Genomic DNA, 16,713 nt, shown 5'->3' with positions numbered 1-16,713 from the left:
TCTTATGAATTACTTTCCCCTGTTCTTAACTATATTAGTCCTGCCTTATGGGCTCCACAGGAGCTGTTGCCTCCATCTGAGTTATTTGTCCCCACCCTCATGAGAGACATGACGTGAGAGAGGGGAATTTTGTCTCTCTTGTTCACGGCTGCATCCCTAATATCTGACATACTTTTATTAAAAGAATGAATAAATCAGTTTTACTTAGAAAATGCTCAGTAATGTGTTTAAACTTTGATCTCCAAATTTAAACATAGCAGTTAAAAAAACTAATGACCACCCTTATTGTTATTTTTTTCCTTTTAAATCTATTTTTATCTTATTTTTTTAAAGCTTGTTGAAGAGGTTTGAATTAATGACATTTTCTTCATTTTACTTAGAGCTACAAGTAGAGAATATTGTTATGAAACCAAATAATTTTTACTAGGAAAACTTAAGTGCTATTAATTTTTTTTTTTCTTCCTAGCAGCGACTACTTGACTTGACAGCCATAGATCACTTTTTACTTCTTTGGCAGGACATAGAAGCAATTACTGTATTCCCAGCATGAACTTTAATTTAGTCTCAAATCACCTCTTGGGTTTTTTTTTTACATTAATACTAGCTATAGTTATTCCAGATTTAACATGTGGTTGTTACTTAGAAAGCAACAAATGTGTGAAATAGGAATGATTCAAAGATGAAACCTGCTTATGTGTGATGGCTTTATTTTTATGTAACTGAATTGTAATTGAATCTGTTTTCAGAGCTACGAACAAGAAAAATACACTCTTCAGAGAGAAGTTGAGCTCAAGAGTCGAATGTTAGAAAGTTTGAGCTCTGAATGTGAAGCTATTAAACAACAACAGAAAATGCATCTGGAGAAATTAGAAGAAACACTGAGCAGAAGCCACGGGCAGGAAGTGAATGAACTAAAAAAAAAGGTTTGTGTATCTGTGTATTTTGGAACAGAAGTATTTCATGCTCATGCAACCATTTGTAAACTTTAGATGATGAAAGATTTTCTTACTACCATCTATGCAAAATAGCTGAGATGAGGGGTTCCATCATCTTAAGGTGAGGAGTGGAAACACTGAGAAACAGTAGTTTACCTTAGCAGTTTGTTTGAATAATATTTTCGTACTTAAATTGAATTATTTAATTTTAGCAACTGCGTATTGTTAAGGAGTTTTAGCTCTGATCAGCATGGCCTTCTTTAGAGTGCTTAGGATACCGGTCCCTTTTCAGAAAGACTATAGTTTCCTAGCCTTCACTGCAACTTGTGGTACACTTTATAATTCTGCAAAGAAACCAGTAGTTTTTGGTAAATTAATGTGTATTAGAGTTGTATATTTCACAACTATAAAATGTATATTTTACAGTTTGTTTATTGAAGATAAACTAATACATATGATCCAGTTCATACACAACTCCTTAAGGGAGGTACCATTACTATCTCCATATAACATGAGAAAACCAGTGTTTAAACAGATTGAGTAAAGTTGGACAAGATTATAGAACTAGAGACTGTCAGTCAAAATTTAGTTCTCTTATTTCAAAGCCTGCTTCATTGTGTTTCATGTAGCATCTTTTAAGATTTTTATATATCTGTACCACCTGTGCTGTTAATTCTCATTAAATTGACTGTCTTTTAAATGTTCTCTAATTTTAAGTAACAGTATCAATGAAATATATTTGAGCTGGTTATTTTTTTTCCTAATATGCAGGAAAATATAACTATCAAAATATGCTTTCATGCAGTGCGTAGAATCATCTTGCTTACCACTCTGACAAATAATAATCCAGCTTGTCTGAAGCTACGCAGGTTGAGACACCAATAACTGATATGGATGCTTTTTTTCTTCTTCATGGATATTTTCACTTTAGCAATAACTTTCAGTACCTAAACAAAAAAGAGTAATGTACAAAATACTGAGTCTAAAGTGAGGCCAGTTATAGAGATGGCTTTTTGGTAAAGAGTAAATCATTCAAAAAATATTTTCAGTCTTACTTATGTTCTCAGATTACTTGTACCAATAATTTGGAGTTTTACTTGCCATCTTTCTTTCACTTATTTGTCACATTTCTCATATCAACAAGCTCTTAAGAACTTAAGCTACAAAATATCTGTCTCCGCTACTCTGTAGTCCAGCTCACCATCATCTCTCCACTACTGTCCAGGTAGCCTGTTTCCTTTATTGCTGTCATGCCATTCATTTTTCACACGGCGGCAACATGGCCAGGAGTCCAGACCTACTCTGATTACGTGTAAGAATTATTCGTGTGCTTATAAAACAAGGCGTGTCACTGCCTATTAAAAGATGCTTAGCTTTGGCCAAATAGGAAACCCCAGTCATCTCATCATACAGTAAGTTTGGGTCATTCAGTGATATTTTTCAGAAGGATATACACATATCAACATACATCAATCAGCTGAAATTTTTATTTCACATGATAAAATTGAAAGGGGAAAAGAAAATAGAAGTCTCTTTTATTTTTTAAATAGTAAACAAATATCAGGATATAGTCTAGGAATGTTGAGACCCTATTCAATATAATTCAATATAGATGATAATGGTAACCCTGGACATCAAGTAAAAGACTTTTATTAACAACAAACCATTAACAACAAACCATTTAGTGAATGTTAGATGTGGTGCCGAATGTTTTACCCACCCAATCTCGGTTGAGAGCTGCACAATAACGCAGGTAGAATCACTTATAGTCTTACATTTGAGGAATGTGAGACAGGTTAAACCTTGACCTGACCCTAAAGCTTCATCCTCCCGCTGTAAGGAGGATGTGACGCATATAGGCATACCTTTGAGATACCGCAGGGAAAGTTCCAGACCACTGCAGTAAAGTGAGTCACATGAATTTTTTAGTTTCCAAAGTAGTTTTTTAAAGTGTGCAATAGCTTTGAGTCTAAAAACAGCAGTGTATATACCTTAATTTTAAAATATTTTATTGCTTGAAAATACTGACCATGATCTGAGACTTCAAAAAAAAAGTCACCTTTTTTTTTTTTTTTTTTTCCATCTGTGTTAATGGCTGCTGACTGATAGGGGCAGTGGTTGCTGAAGGTTGGGTTGGCTATGGCAATTTCTTAAAATAAGACAACAATATCAATTGACTCTTCCTTTTATGAGCAGTTTCTCTGTAGCATCAAAGCAGTTTGATAGCATCTTATCCACAGTAGAACTTATTTCAAAATTGGACCCAATTGTCTCAAACTCTGCTGCTGGTGCTCAGATGCTCAGTAGTGTCCAACCTTTATGCCTCAGACCCCTTGTACTGTAGCCTGCAAGGCTCCTCTGTCCATGGGATTTCCCAGGCAAGAATACTGGAGTTGGTTGCCATTTCCTCCTCCAGGGGCCCTTCCCAATTCAGGGATCAAACCCACCCACGTCTCTTAACTCTCCTGCATTTTCAGGTGGATTCTTTACCACTAGTGCCACCTGGAAAGCCCAGTCTCAAACTCTGTCACTACTTTGTCAACTAAGTTTATGTCCTCTTCTAAATCCTTTGTTGTCATTTCAGCAGTCTTCACAGCATCTTCACCAAGGGCAGATTCCATCTCAGAACCACTCTCTTTGCTCATCCGTAAGAAGCAACTCCTCATCTATTAACATTTAATCATGAAATTGCAGCAGTTAAGTAGTAAGAATTAATAGTCAAAAATTACTCCTTGATCCTATAGGCTGCAGAGTGGATCTTGTGTTACCAGGCACGAAAACAACCTGAATCTTCTACATCTCACTTTGGTGACCAGGTGCATTTTCAGTGAGCAGTAATATTTTGAAAGGACTCTTTTTTCAGAGCAGTAGGTCTCAATAGTAGACTTCAAATATTCAGTAAACCATGTTGTAAACAGATGTGCTGTCAGCCAGGTGTTGTCCCATTTATAGAGCACAAGCAGAGTAGATTAAATGCAATTTTTAAGGCCCTAGGATTTTCAGAATGCTTAATGAGCATTGGCTTCAACTTCTTCTCTTAAACTTCATGAACCAACCTCTGTTAGCCTCAAAATCTTCTTCTGCATCTTCCACCTGCCTCTCAACCATCATAAAATTGAAGACAGTTTGTATTAGACTTTGGCTTAAGGGAATGTTGTTTCTGGTTTGATCTTGCTGTCTGGACCTCTAAAATTTTCTCCATATCAGCACTAAACTCTTCAGCTTCCTTATCATTTGTAGGTCCACTAGAGTAGCAATTCTAACTTCCTTGAACATTTCCTCTCAATTCACAACTTGGTTAACTGACGCAAGAGGCCTAGTTTTCAGCCTGTCTGCTCTCAATAAGCCTTTTGTCACTAAGCATAATCATTTCTAGTTTTTGATTTAAAGTGAGAGGTGTGAACACTCAGGGGCCATTATAGTGTTAGTAATTGGCCTAATTTCATATTGTTTTGTCTTGGAATAGGAAGACCCTAGGAGAGGAAGCGGAGAAGGCAATGGCACCCCACTCCAGTACTCTTGCCTGGAAAATCCCATGGACGGAAGAGCCTGGTAGGCTGCAGTCCATGGGGTCGCTAAGAGTCGGGCACGACTGAGCGACTTCACTTTCACTTTTCACTTTCATGCATTGGAGAAGGAAATGGCAATCCACTCCCGTATTCTTGCCTGGAGAATCCCAGGGACAGAGGAGCCTAGTGAGCAGCCGTCTAGGGTCGCACAGAGTCGGACACCACTGAAGCGACTTAGCAGCAGCAGGAGAGGAAGAGAGAGGAATGACCATTCAGGGGAGCAGTCAATTTGTCAATTCAATTCACCCTCTTAAAGGAGTGTGGTTTGTGATGCCCCAAAGCATTTACAACAGTGACATCAAAGATCACTGATCACAGATCATTATAACAAATAAAATAATGAAAAAATTTGAAAGAGTGTGAGAATTACCAAAATGTGGTACAGAAACAAGAAGTGAGCAAATGCTATTGAAAAAACTTCCTTGGTAGATTTGCTTGCCTCAGGATTGCCACAGACTTTCCTTGTGTGAAAAAAATGTAGTGTCTGGGAGGTACAATTAAGCAAAACGCAGTAAGGCAAGGTATGCCTGTATTAGTTTTCCAAGACTGAAGCAGTGTGACATTTTTGGAAAAGGGGTTAAATTTTTTTGTTCAGCTTGATTGCCTTCCAAAATAGTTGTCCTGCAGGTACCAGAACACTTTGTACTGCTTGTATGTTCTGATGACCTTTACTACCTTTTGCTATATAAGAGTGTGAATTTTCTTTTTTTTAGTTAGAAACACTGAAAGCTGAGTTAGATGAAGCTCGGCTAAGTGAAAAGCAGCTGAAGCACAAAGTGGATCATCAGCAGGAACTCCTTTCTAGTAAATCAAAGGAAATGCAAATAATGTCTGAACGTGTACATGAAAGTATGTCTTCAGAGATGCTGACTCTTCAAATTGAGCTGACTGAAATGGAAAATGTGAAGGTAATTTTTATGGCATGTGTATTAGGGACTTTTCTCCTTTTTCTGACTGTATATTTTTCATGTTTTTGTAATAATCCTTATGAGCTATTTTTAAGACTGAAATATTTTTTGGCCTAACTTTGATCTAATTAAAAAATAAGTTTTTAAATGGATTCCTTCAAATACAGTAAAGCTTTAGGTTAGATGATTATGTAAGGCAGTATTATTAATACTTTTAGATTAATGGAACCTCTGGAAGAATTTACACATTTATTCTGATTCTAGTGTCATAAAAGCCCAATATAAAAGTTGGTCCGGCAGAAGTTGATTTGTTGTTCAGCTGCTCAGTCGGGTCTGACTGCTGCGACCCCATGGACTGCAGCACCCTATTGTTTTGCTGAAAGTTTTCACTTTCGTCTCAGGTTCAAAGGATTTGTTAACAAATTAAGCCACTTGTTCTATATAAATAATACAAATGTTTATTAGAGAGTTATCTAGCTTACTTTCAATATACTAACATTAAAAGAAAAGAGAAATAGAACAGACGATATGTCACCAAATTGGGTTTTTACCAACGTCCAGACTCAAACGGTGCTGGGAAGTCCCGTGTCAGAGCACATCTGGAGTCCAAATTGTCCCAACGTCCCAGGCACCATGTCTGCTCCTTGGGTTAGACTTCAAAAAATTGCAGTTCAGGGTTCCCGCTTATAATCCCAAGATGAAAACTGGTATAATCATCAGTCTGTGACCAAATTGCAAGCCTGGTTTCATGTTAGTGCTGTTTGTTTTGTCTTGTAAAACTTGAAATGTTGTTATGCCGGGGCTTGGTTGGCCAGGGTCCCTCCAAGGTCTCAAAATTCTTCCCCATCTTATCTATGGTGCTGCACGCCTTGCGCTCACAGCAGGCCGTCACTCACAGTCAGGCTAGTGTCCAGGCAGGCTAGAAGCAAGGTCAGAGGCCTGCTCTGCTTTGTCTCTGAAGCCTAGACAAGACCATTTAATTTCCCTAGCACTTGTCCTTCACTGTCTCCCAAAGTTTTCTCAAACTCATGTCCATTGAGTCAGTAATGTCCCCCAGCCATCTCATTCTCTGTCACCCCCTTCTCCTCCTGCCCTCAGGCTTTCCCAGCATCAAGGTCTTTTCCAGTGAGTCGGCTCTTTGTGTCACGTATGCAAAGTATTGGAGCTTCAGCTTCAGTTCTTCCAATGATTTCCTTTAGGATTGACTGGTTTGATTTCCTTGCAGTCCAAGGGACTCTCAAGAGTCTTCTCCAGTACCACAGTTCAAATGAATCAATTTTTCGGCAGTCAGCCTTCTTTATGGTCCAACTCTCATATCTGTACATGACTACTGGAAAAACCACAGCTTCGATTATACGGAACTCTGTTGGCAAAGTAATGTCTCTGCTTTTTAATATGCTGTTTTGGTTTGTCATAGCTTTCCTTCCAAGGGACAAGCATCTTTTAATTTCATGGCTGCAGTCACTGTCTGCAGTGATTTTCCTGCCCAAGAAAATAAAATCTGCCACTATTTCCACTTTTTCCCCATCTATTTGCCATGAAGTGATGGGACCGGATGCCATGATCTTCGTTTTTTTGAATGTTGAGTTTTAAGCCAACTTTTTCACTCTCCTTTTTCACCTTCATCAGGGGGCTCTTCAGTTCCTCTTCACTTTCTGCCATTAGAGTGGTATCATCTGCATATCTGAGGTTGTTGATATTTTTCCTGGCAGTCTTGATTCCAGCTTGTGACTCATTCTGCCTGGCATTTCAAATGGTGTACTCTGCATATAAGTTAAGTAAGCAGTGTGACAATATACGGCCTTGACTTACTAATTTTGAGATTTTAAACCCCTCTACTGGTCCACATCCGGTTCTAATTGCTGCTTCTTGACCTGCGTAGAGGTTTCTCAGGAGGCAGGTAAGGTGATGTGGTACCCCTTTCCAGAGTTTGCTGTTATCCGTACAGTGGAAGTTGATATATGAGTATAATTTTTTTCATTGTAAGCTAAAATTAACTTAAAAATGAAAAATTTAAAATTCTTAGAAAAGAAACAGTCTCTGGAGTCTTTTATTTGATCACTTTTTAAAAAAGTAATTAAAAAAATTTTTTTGAGTTTTTTAAAGTTTATTTATTTTTTATTGAAGGATAATTGCTTTACAGAATTTTGCTATTTTCTTTATTATGCACTTTAATAATCTTTGACCAGTTATTAGTTTTAGCTTTGAGTGTTAATCTCTGCTGATAGACAAACTGACTGCTGCTAACTGAAGGATTAGTCAAGAGTTTCTTCTTTTTCAATTCCTGTTTAATAGACCACCCTCCAAGAAGAAGTGAATGAACTGCAGTACAGACAAGAACAACTTGAACTTCTTAATGCTAATTTAATGCGCCAGGTAGACCGGCTTAAAGGAGAAAAAGAAGAGCGAGAGAAAGAAGCGGTTTCTTACTATAATGCCTTAGAGGTATTGTGATTATAGTAATACCAATTTATATAAGTTTTTCAATTTATATAAGCTGTTTTCTTGCTAATCTTATTATCTCAAGAAGCTGAATTGTTTTCTCTTTTGAATTTAGAAAGCTCGTGTAGAGAAACAGGACCTTCAGGTGCAGCTAGACCAGGCCCTCCAGCAAGCCTTGGACCCTAACAGTAAAGGCAGCTCTTTGTTTGCAGAGGTACATATAAATATTCCATTGATTAAATTGGCATAATTTAAATTGGCATAAATTAAATTGGCATATGCTTAATAAAAGCATAATTAAACATGTTATTATTTTCTAGGTGGAGGATCGAAGGGCAGCAATGGAACGTCAGCTTATCAGCATGAAAGTCAAGTATCAGTCACTAAAGAAGCAAAATGCATTTAATAGAGAATGGATGCAGAGAATGAAGGTAGGAATCGGTGTAAGATTTATTAAACCTTATTTTGTATCAGTATGACTTGTACAAGTAATACACTTACATGATTATTTCTAGAACTACATGACCTTAGAAAAAAAATTTTTAATTGAATGAGAGATCCCTTTTATATTTTATTTAAAAACATTTAATTTTGTGTAGATTTTAGTGGTACATGTAACATCCATGGATTGATTGAGTTTTTAATTATTACTCACTAGCCTTGAGTTTTTAATTCTTACTCAGTAGCCTTGCCATTAGCTCTTTCTTTGTAATGGGAAAAATCAAGTATTAAAAATTTTTTCTGTCGTACTGTTGGCCTGGTTTCTTTCTGAGGGTAGCCCTGAAATGTCTACTTCAACTAAAACTAGCTCTCTCACCATTCTTCAGTTCTCCCACAAAGGCTTATTTATAGACTGAAGTTTGAATTTCCTTTCCTTGGAGTTTCTCAAGTCATGCATATAAGCCCTTTTAATTTTAAGGTTTGTTGGGCATCATTTTTGTCAAACGGCTGGTAACAGAAAAGCATGTGGAAATTAGATTCCAGTATTGTGCCAGCCCTTAGGTTCCTGATCTGTTGTGCCTAACTCTCCTGAAGTGGTAATGCTTAATAGAAGTCTGTAAGGTTTCCTGCCTCTTTTAAGGATGATGAGATCTACCAAAGAAATAGGAAAGATCAGTGATTAAACTTTGGCATCAGATGAACTTGGGATTAAATCCTAGTCTCACTTGTTAGCTGTGTGACTTTGGACAAGCATGTTTATTTTTCAAGTATTAGTCCCCTCATTTGTAAAATAGAGGTGATAGAAGTTGCCTCTTAAGAGTCGTCCTGGAGTTAAGTGAGGGCACAGCAGCGTGCTTACATGGTTGGCAAATAGGAAAGTGCTGACTTAATAGACAAGAACTGTGCCTTTTATTTCTGAGGATTACAGTTGTGCTGTCTGGTTTACCTTGGCTCTCCCCATCTGGGTATTATTTCTTTGTAAATTTTCTCATATTTGCTCTTTGTTTTCTTTTTGTATTTGTTGGGTTATTGTTATTAATCTCTCACAGTTCTACCCCAAACTATCTTTAGACACAGGTAGCATTCTGAATTTTGGGGGATCGATGTGTCTAGCTTCCAGTATGAAAGTGAAAAAGTGAAAGTGAAGTCGCTCAGTCGTGGCCGACTCTTTGCGACCCCATGGACTGTAGCCTACCTCCCTCCTCCATCCATGGGCTTTTCCAGGAGAGAGTACTGGAGTGGGTTGCCCTTTCTTTCTCCAGGAGATCTTCTCGACCCAGGGACTGAACCTGGGTCTCCTGCATTGTAGGCAGATGCTTCACCATCTGAGCCACCGGGGAATTCCAATATGAAGCAGGAGCGAAAAGTGGATCCTTAAAAATGTTAAAAGTCTTCTTTGTCTCTTACTTATAACCATAGCTGCAACTTCATATCACTGCTGTACTCAAAAATGTATTTTAACTAATTCACACTTTTTAAAGCTGCAGAAATTTCCAAAGTCAGAAAGGAATGCTAGGTTTAGGTTTTAGCTAATTTCCTTCTGATTGCTGTGCACCTCCAAGTTTAGGTGGAGTCATAATTAGGTAGGTTGATGGCTGCTCTTAAAACATAAGTTTATATTGAAGTTTGCTTCAAGATCCTTAGATTGCTCTTTACCTTTGCTTTCCATCCTTGTCCTTTGTAAAACTCACATTTGTGAATGTGAGTAGCTTAATAATTTCCCCCACTGAATACTACTGAATTTCATTAAAATTTTTGAGGAACTGCACCAGACCCTTAATGAGTGCATGTGGTGAGTACATTATGGCATTCCACCAGGTTTCTTACCACTTAACTGGTGACTTCTAGACCAGAGCCATGCAGTTCAACTATGTTTCACAGAAGTACAGATAATTGTTATGGACTTCAGATACCAATGCATAAGTACTAAAGAGTTATGTCTGTAACTAGGCTATCTGAAATAAATATTTTCAAATTATTAAGAGTATTAAACTAGATACAGCTAATTTGTTTAGCTTCTAAAATGAAACCAAAGTAGTATATAGTACAGAATATGAATTGTAACAAAAATATAGTTATCAGAATCTTCTCCCCCACTCAATTTTATGGGGGAGAATTTTTTTTTTTTTTCTAGTTACAGATCGCTACATTGCTACAAATGAAAGGGTCTCAAGCTGAATTTGAACAGCAGGAACGGTTGCTTGCCATGTTGGAGCAGAAGAATGGTGAAATTAAACATCTCTTAGGTGAAATTAGGAATCTGGAGAAATTTAAGGTATGTGTAAACACCTTTTAAAAAAATAACAGTTTTTTGTTTGAATATCTTGCTACTTTTAACTTGAAAGGATTTCTTTATTATGTAATTAATCTATAGTTTCTATTGAGATTTACCAATATTTAATTTTTTCTTCCAGTTTCTTTTGCTTTTCAGTGGTTTAGACTACTGCTTCTTTTAATCAAAAGATTTGTTGTTGTTATTGTAAATTTTAACTCATTTATACTCAAAGCGCCCATATCTTAGGTGTACAACTCAGTGACCCCCTTAAATTATTACCCAGCTCATGGTATAGTATACTTCTAGCATTCCAAAAAAGTTCTGCCATGTCCCTTTTGAGTGAGTACTCCTACCTTCTAACTTTGTAGGAGCTTTACATGTACAAGTACTCTTGAACTTCATATAAATGAAACCATTCATTACATACTCTTGTTTTTGTCTTCCACTCAACATTATGTCAATGAGATTTGTTCCTCCTGTCAAGTGTTACCAGTAATTCTTTTTTGGTGCTTTTTACCTCTATTTTTTGATGAATGCAAAGTAAGATTTTTGTCACATTGTCCAGTGTTACGTGGCAACTGGAATTCATACAAGTCTTTAGTAAACTATTTCAAAATTTTTGAAATTCAAACCACCAGGAAGGTTGTAAAATTATTACAGATTGCTCAGTTGTCAGTTTCACCATATTTGCATTTTTATTTTCTCTCTCTCCATGTATATACATTTTTATCTGAAACATTTGAGAGTAAGTTGCAAACCAGGTATCCCTTTACCCTTAAGTTGTTACTCAGTGTTGAAGTTTATCTTTTATATAACCATAGTACAATGGTCAAATCAGGAAACTAACATTGATACATAGTTTTAGCTGAGCTGCCTTTTACAGTTTAGGAATTACCACTAATGTCCTTCCTGGAATACAAAAATGACCAGATGCTTTCCTTTCTAGGGTCCAGTCTGTGATCATGTGTTGTATTTAATTGTCAAATCTCTTTAAAGACTCTAAAGGCCCTTATAATTAAAGTTAGGAAAGATTGAAGGCAGGAAGAGAAGAGGGCAGCAGTGGATGAGGTGGTAGGATGGCATCACCAATTCAATGAACATGAGTTGGAGCAAACTCAAGGAGATAGTGAAGAACAGGGAAGCCTGGCATGCTGCATTCCATGGGGTTGCAGAGTCAGACACGACTCAGACTGAACAACAACAGTGTATTTTTGATGGGAACACTCCAGGCGTATTGTTATACTTTCTCAATATGTCACATCAGATGGCACATGATGTGTATTTGTACTGTAACAGGTAACATTAACCTTAAATATTTCATAGGGAGTTACTTAGGCCAGGTATATATCTATTTCCCCTTATACTTGAACATCCATTGATGATTCTTGCCTGAAACAGGTATTACTGTGGTGATTGCCAAATGATAATTTCAGTTAGAATAATGAATTAAAAAGAGCTTTTCTCCTCACTTATTTATAAATTCTTATTTTATCCTATGGACTATAGTCTGTAACTTCCTTATTTACTCTGTCCCAGATTTGACCAGTGGGAGTACTTCCTTACCCTGGCACAACAAAATATTCCTAGCCTTGGAATCAACATTTCTTCAAGGAACATAGGTTCCTTTCAGTAAAGAAGGGCACTTAGAAACCAAGATCTGGGCACTGAGTGTGCTTATTGCTACTGAAATGTCATCACTTCTGGATTCTTTTAGCAGACAGAACTGGAAGTCTATGTCCATATTTTTAGTGTATTTATGTATGTGTTATATGCATGTGTAGGAATGTTTCATGTAAACAATTTTGTGTATTACATGCATATATATATACACATAAACACATAATAAAACCTTGATTTCATACTTAATAACTCCAGTTTGAGTCCGGTGCCACAGGGTTCATTGCCTACCCCATTTTTTCCAACAGTGAAAAACCTGGCTCTTATTGTCCTCAATATATTTGCTTATTTACTCATTCTTAAAATATATATAGTTTTGAAATTATTCATTAAAGTTCAGGATTTGTTTGCAGTTCTTTTTGTTTTTAACTTGAGGGTATATAGTCAAAATACTATGTTCATAAATTTTGGTTGTTGTTCTGTCATTAAATCTTGTCCAACTCTGCGGCCAGATGAACTGCAGCGTGTCAGGCTTCCCTGTTCTTCATTATCTCCCTGAGTTCACTCAAACTCACATGCATTGAGTCAGCAATGCCATCCAGCCATCTCATCCTCTGTCACCCCTTCTCTTCTTGCCCTCAATCTTTCCCACCATCAGGGTCTTTTCAAATGAGTCAGTTCTTCACCTGAGGTGGCCAAAGTATTGGAGCTTTAGCTTCAGCGCCAGTCCTTCCAATGAATATTCAGGGTTGATTTCCTTTAGGATTGATTGGTTTGATCTCCTTGCTATCCAATGGATCCTCAACAGTCGTCTCCAGCATCAAAGTTCGAAAGCATCAATTCCTCTGCATTCACCCTTCTTTAGGATCCAACTCTCACATCCGTACATGACTACTGAAAAAGCCTTAGCTTTAACTAAATGGACCTTAGTCGGAAAAGTGATGTCTCTGCTTTTTGATTCACTGTCTAGATTTGTCATATCTTTTCTTGCAAGGAGGAAGCATCTTTTAGTTTTGTGGCTGCAGTCACTATCTACAGTGATTTTTGGAGCCCAAGAAAATGAAATCTGACACTGTTTCCACTGTTTATCTATTTGCCATGAAGTGATGGGACTGGATGCCTTTATCTTCATTTTTTGAATGTTGAGTTTAAGCCAGCTTTTTCACTCTCCTCTTGCACCTTCAGTAACAGGCTCTCTAGTTCCTCTTCATTTTCTGCCATTTAAGTGGTATCATCTGCATATCTGAGGTTATTGATATTTCTCCCAGCAATCTTGTTTCCAGCTTGTGCTTCATCCAGCTCTACATTTCGTATGATGTACTCTGCATACAGTTAAATAAGCAGGGTGACAATATACAGCCTTGACATGCTCCTTTCCCTATTTTGAACCAGTCCATTGGATTCTTACTGTTGTTTCTTGACCTGCATACAAGTTTCTCAGGAGACAGTTAAGGTAGTCTGGTATTCCCATCTCTTCAAGAATATTCCACAGTTTTTTGTGATCCACACAGTTAAAGGATTTAGCATAGTCAATGAAGCAGAAGTAGATGGGTTTTTTTTTAATTCTCTTGCTTTTCCTATGATCCAGCGAATGTTGATCTCTGGTTCCTTTGCCTTTTCTAAATCCAACTTATACATCTGGAAGTTCTCGGTTCATGTACTACTGAACCCAAGCTTGAAGAATTTTGAGCATAATCTTGCTAGGATGTGAAATGAGTGCAATTGTACATGATTTGAACATTCTTCGGCATTTCCTGTCTTAGAGATTGAAATGAAAACTGACCTTTTCCAGTTCTGTGGCCACTGCTGAGTTTTCCAAATTTGCTGGCATATTGAGTGCAGCACTTTCCCTTACCAATTATGAGTGTGTTGTTCATCTGAAATAGTTAGGTTTTGTCCATCCTTGTTGAATTTATTTATTTACTCTTTCCAGCATGTGAACCATTAACATGGTTCTAAAAGTAAAAACTGTAAAGAGTTTTGCCTGTCTCCTGTTTCCTTCCACTCTGTTTATATCCCACCTGTTTGGGTAGCCAATTTGTTTCTGATTTACTCATGCTCTGTTCCTTTTTGCAAAAAGAGCAGCTTTATGTAGGCTTTATTTTCCCTTTTTATTTCTTGAACAAAATGTGGCATAACACAGATAGTCTTTTATAGTTTCCTTTTTTTTTTTATTTTAACCTAGAAATCACTTCATCTAGTTTAGAAAGATCTTCCTAATTAACAGCAAGAGAGAATTCTGATGTATGGATTCTCATACATTCTCCTTTGTCTGGGTATTTAGATTATTTCCAGTATTTTTCAATTATGTACAGTGCTACAAAGTGTATTTTGCATGTATTGTGTGTTTCCTTATTATAGATGTATCATCCTGAATAATTCCTATAATACAATTGCTGGGTCAAAGTAAACTAGCATTGTATCATAGTGCTCGTTTCTCTGTCACCTCACCAATAGAATGTATTATTTTTTTAAATTTTTGCTGGATTGATAGATGAGAAATGGTATCTCACTGTAGTCTTAATTTCTATTTTTGTAATAATGAGTGAATTTTAACATGTTTCCTTAGGTGTATTTACTTGCATAGGTATATAGAGAAACTGATGCATGTTTTCTAGTAGTGTTTGTATGGTTTCACATTTTAAATTTAGAGACTTGATCTCAGTTGAAGTTTATTCTTGTATATAGGGTGAGATATAAATCTTATTTTACCTTTTCCAAATAACTAGCCAGTTGTCCCAGCATCATTTATTTAAAAGTTAGTCTTGATAGCAGTGATTTAATATAACATCTTTATCATATATCAAATTTTCACATATGCTTGAGTCTATTTCTGGATTTTCCATTCTATTTGATTGGCCTACTTTTCTGCACATCAGTGCCATACTTTTAATTTTAGAGGTCTTATAGTTATATTTTGTCTGGTAAGGCACTTCTCCCACCATAGCTTTTCTTTCTCAGCGTTTTTTCTGTCCTTTCATGTTTGTTTTTTCCGATGAACATCTTATCTAGCTCAAAAAAAAAAAAGTTTGTTGGCATTTTTATTAGGATTACATTGAATTTATAAATTAACTTAGGGAGCACAGATATCTATCTTCTCACTAAAGAATTAATCACAGCTTATAAATGACAAACTTTGTAAACGTTAATAATCTCTTCAACATTCTAAATTGTAGCTATTTATTATAAAATTAGCTATTAGTATAAAATTTTAAGTTTATATAATTTTCTTTCTCTTACAAGAACTGTTGAAAGGGTTGCAATTTTGGTTGAACTTGAAAAACATCAGTGGTAGGTATATGTGGCTCACCAGTAGACTCTGCACTGTACTTTGAAAATTATGGCTTTAAATTAAGGACTTTTACCTGCAATCTCTGAATTTGTTTACATATTTTTAAGCAGATTTACATTTTTTTTCTTAGAGAAATTGTACAGAGATTCCTTCAGAATCTCAGAAGAGCGGGCACTGAAAATAACTATATGGATTTCCACTCTTTTTCATATTTTTGTTATTTATGGCTTTTTCATAAGGCGGGCATTAAGGCTGTGGGCTTGGGATGAAAACTGACCTTTTCCAGTCCTGTGGCCACTGCTGAGTTTTGTAGATTTGCTGGCATTGAGTGCAGCACTTTCCCAGTGAGTATTTGTTTCTTCCATATTAAAAGCCAGGAGAGAGGAACCAGAGGGAGGACACAGGTGTGATTAGAAGCATAGGCTGTGGAGACAGCTGCGTTCAGATTCTCTCTTCTCAGTCTACTTGCCTGTAGTATTGTGAGCCAGTTCCTTCATCTCTGAGAGAGAAATGCTCCTTCTTATACTGCTTCAGAAGGTGAGTGAGTTAAGTGGATAGTGCTTAGCACAGTGCCTGCCACATGGTAAGCATTCAGTAGTGGTAACTGATTATTAATAAACCTATGCTAACCTAATTTATTATCTAAGTAGTAAGAAGTGTTGTTTTCTTTAGAGTTTATATGAAAGTATGGAATCTAAGCCTTCAGCCAATTCTGTTCTTCTGGAGGATGTCACCTATTACACAGATTTACTTCAAATAAAGCTTGACAACTTAAAGTAAGTGTTGGGTGCTTAGAAAGACGGAGACTCTGTTCACTTGCTTATAATAAGTGGTGGTAGTTTTGTCTTTACATTGCCAAAAGAAAGTTCCAGAAAAGAACAACAACAACAAAAAATACCTCTGTGCAGCAAATGATATTTATTCAAGATACAATTCGTACTGGTTATTGAAGAAAAATACTTTCAATGAATAATTAAATGTTTTTAGTTCTTTGTTTTTTCCAAAGCCTTTCAAATTAGCAAGTATATAGAACTTTAGAAAATGTTCTTATAACCTAATTTTTTAAAGAATAAATATCACGCAATTTAAAACTTAAGAGTTTATTTATACATGTGTAAATGTGGAAGGTATGCCCCTCTTTGTCTATTTCCTTTGAAAAATGCATGAGATTTTTTTATTTGAAACTGCTATTGTTAAATCTTATTTTGCTAATTGTTTCTTTGTTAACTAAAAA

At 36.4% G+C, this 16,713-nt stretch overlaps 1 protein-coding gene across 1 annotated transcript in view; it reads left to right on the top strand.

Annotated features, from left to right (window-relative positions):
* SPDL1 (spindle apparatus coiled-coil protein 1) overlaps window positions 1–16,713 on the top strand; it is a 28,340-nt gene that overhangs the window by 7,408 nt on the left and 4,219 nt on the right. Inside the window, exons 3-9 of the mRNA XM_065905528.1 lie at window positions 747–923; window positions 5,218–5,412; window positions 7,708–7,857; window positions 7,970–8,068; window positions 8,175–8,285; window positions 10,430–10,570; window positions 16,152–16,255. Coding sequence (XP_065761600.1) covers window positions 747–923; window positions 5,218–5,412; window positions 7,708–7,857; window positions 7,970–8,068; window positions 8,175–8,285; window positions 10,430–10,570; window positions 16,152–16,255 — 977 coding nt within the window. The remainder of the gene's footprint in view (window positions 1–746; window positions 924–5,217; window positions 5,413–7,707; window positions 7,858–7,969; window positions 8,069–8,174; window positions 8,286–10,429; window positions 10,571–16,151; window positions 16,256–16,713) is intronic.

This window comes from Muntiacus reevesi, chromosome 14 (assembly GCF_963930625.1).
Source record: "Muntiacus reevesi chromosome 14, mMunRee1.1, whole genome shotgun sequence".
Lineage (NCBI taxonomy): Eukaryota > Metazoa > Chordata > Mammalia > Artiodactyla > Cervidae > Muntiacus > Muntiacus reevesi.
This window is presented reverse-complemented; position numbering and strand designations above follow the sequence as displayed.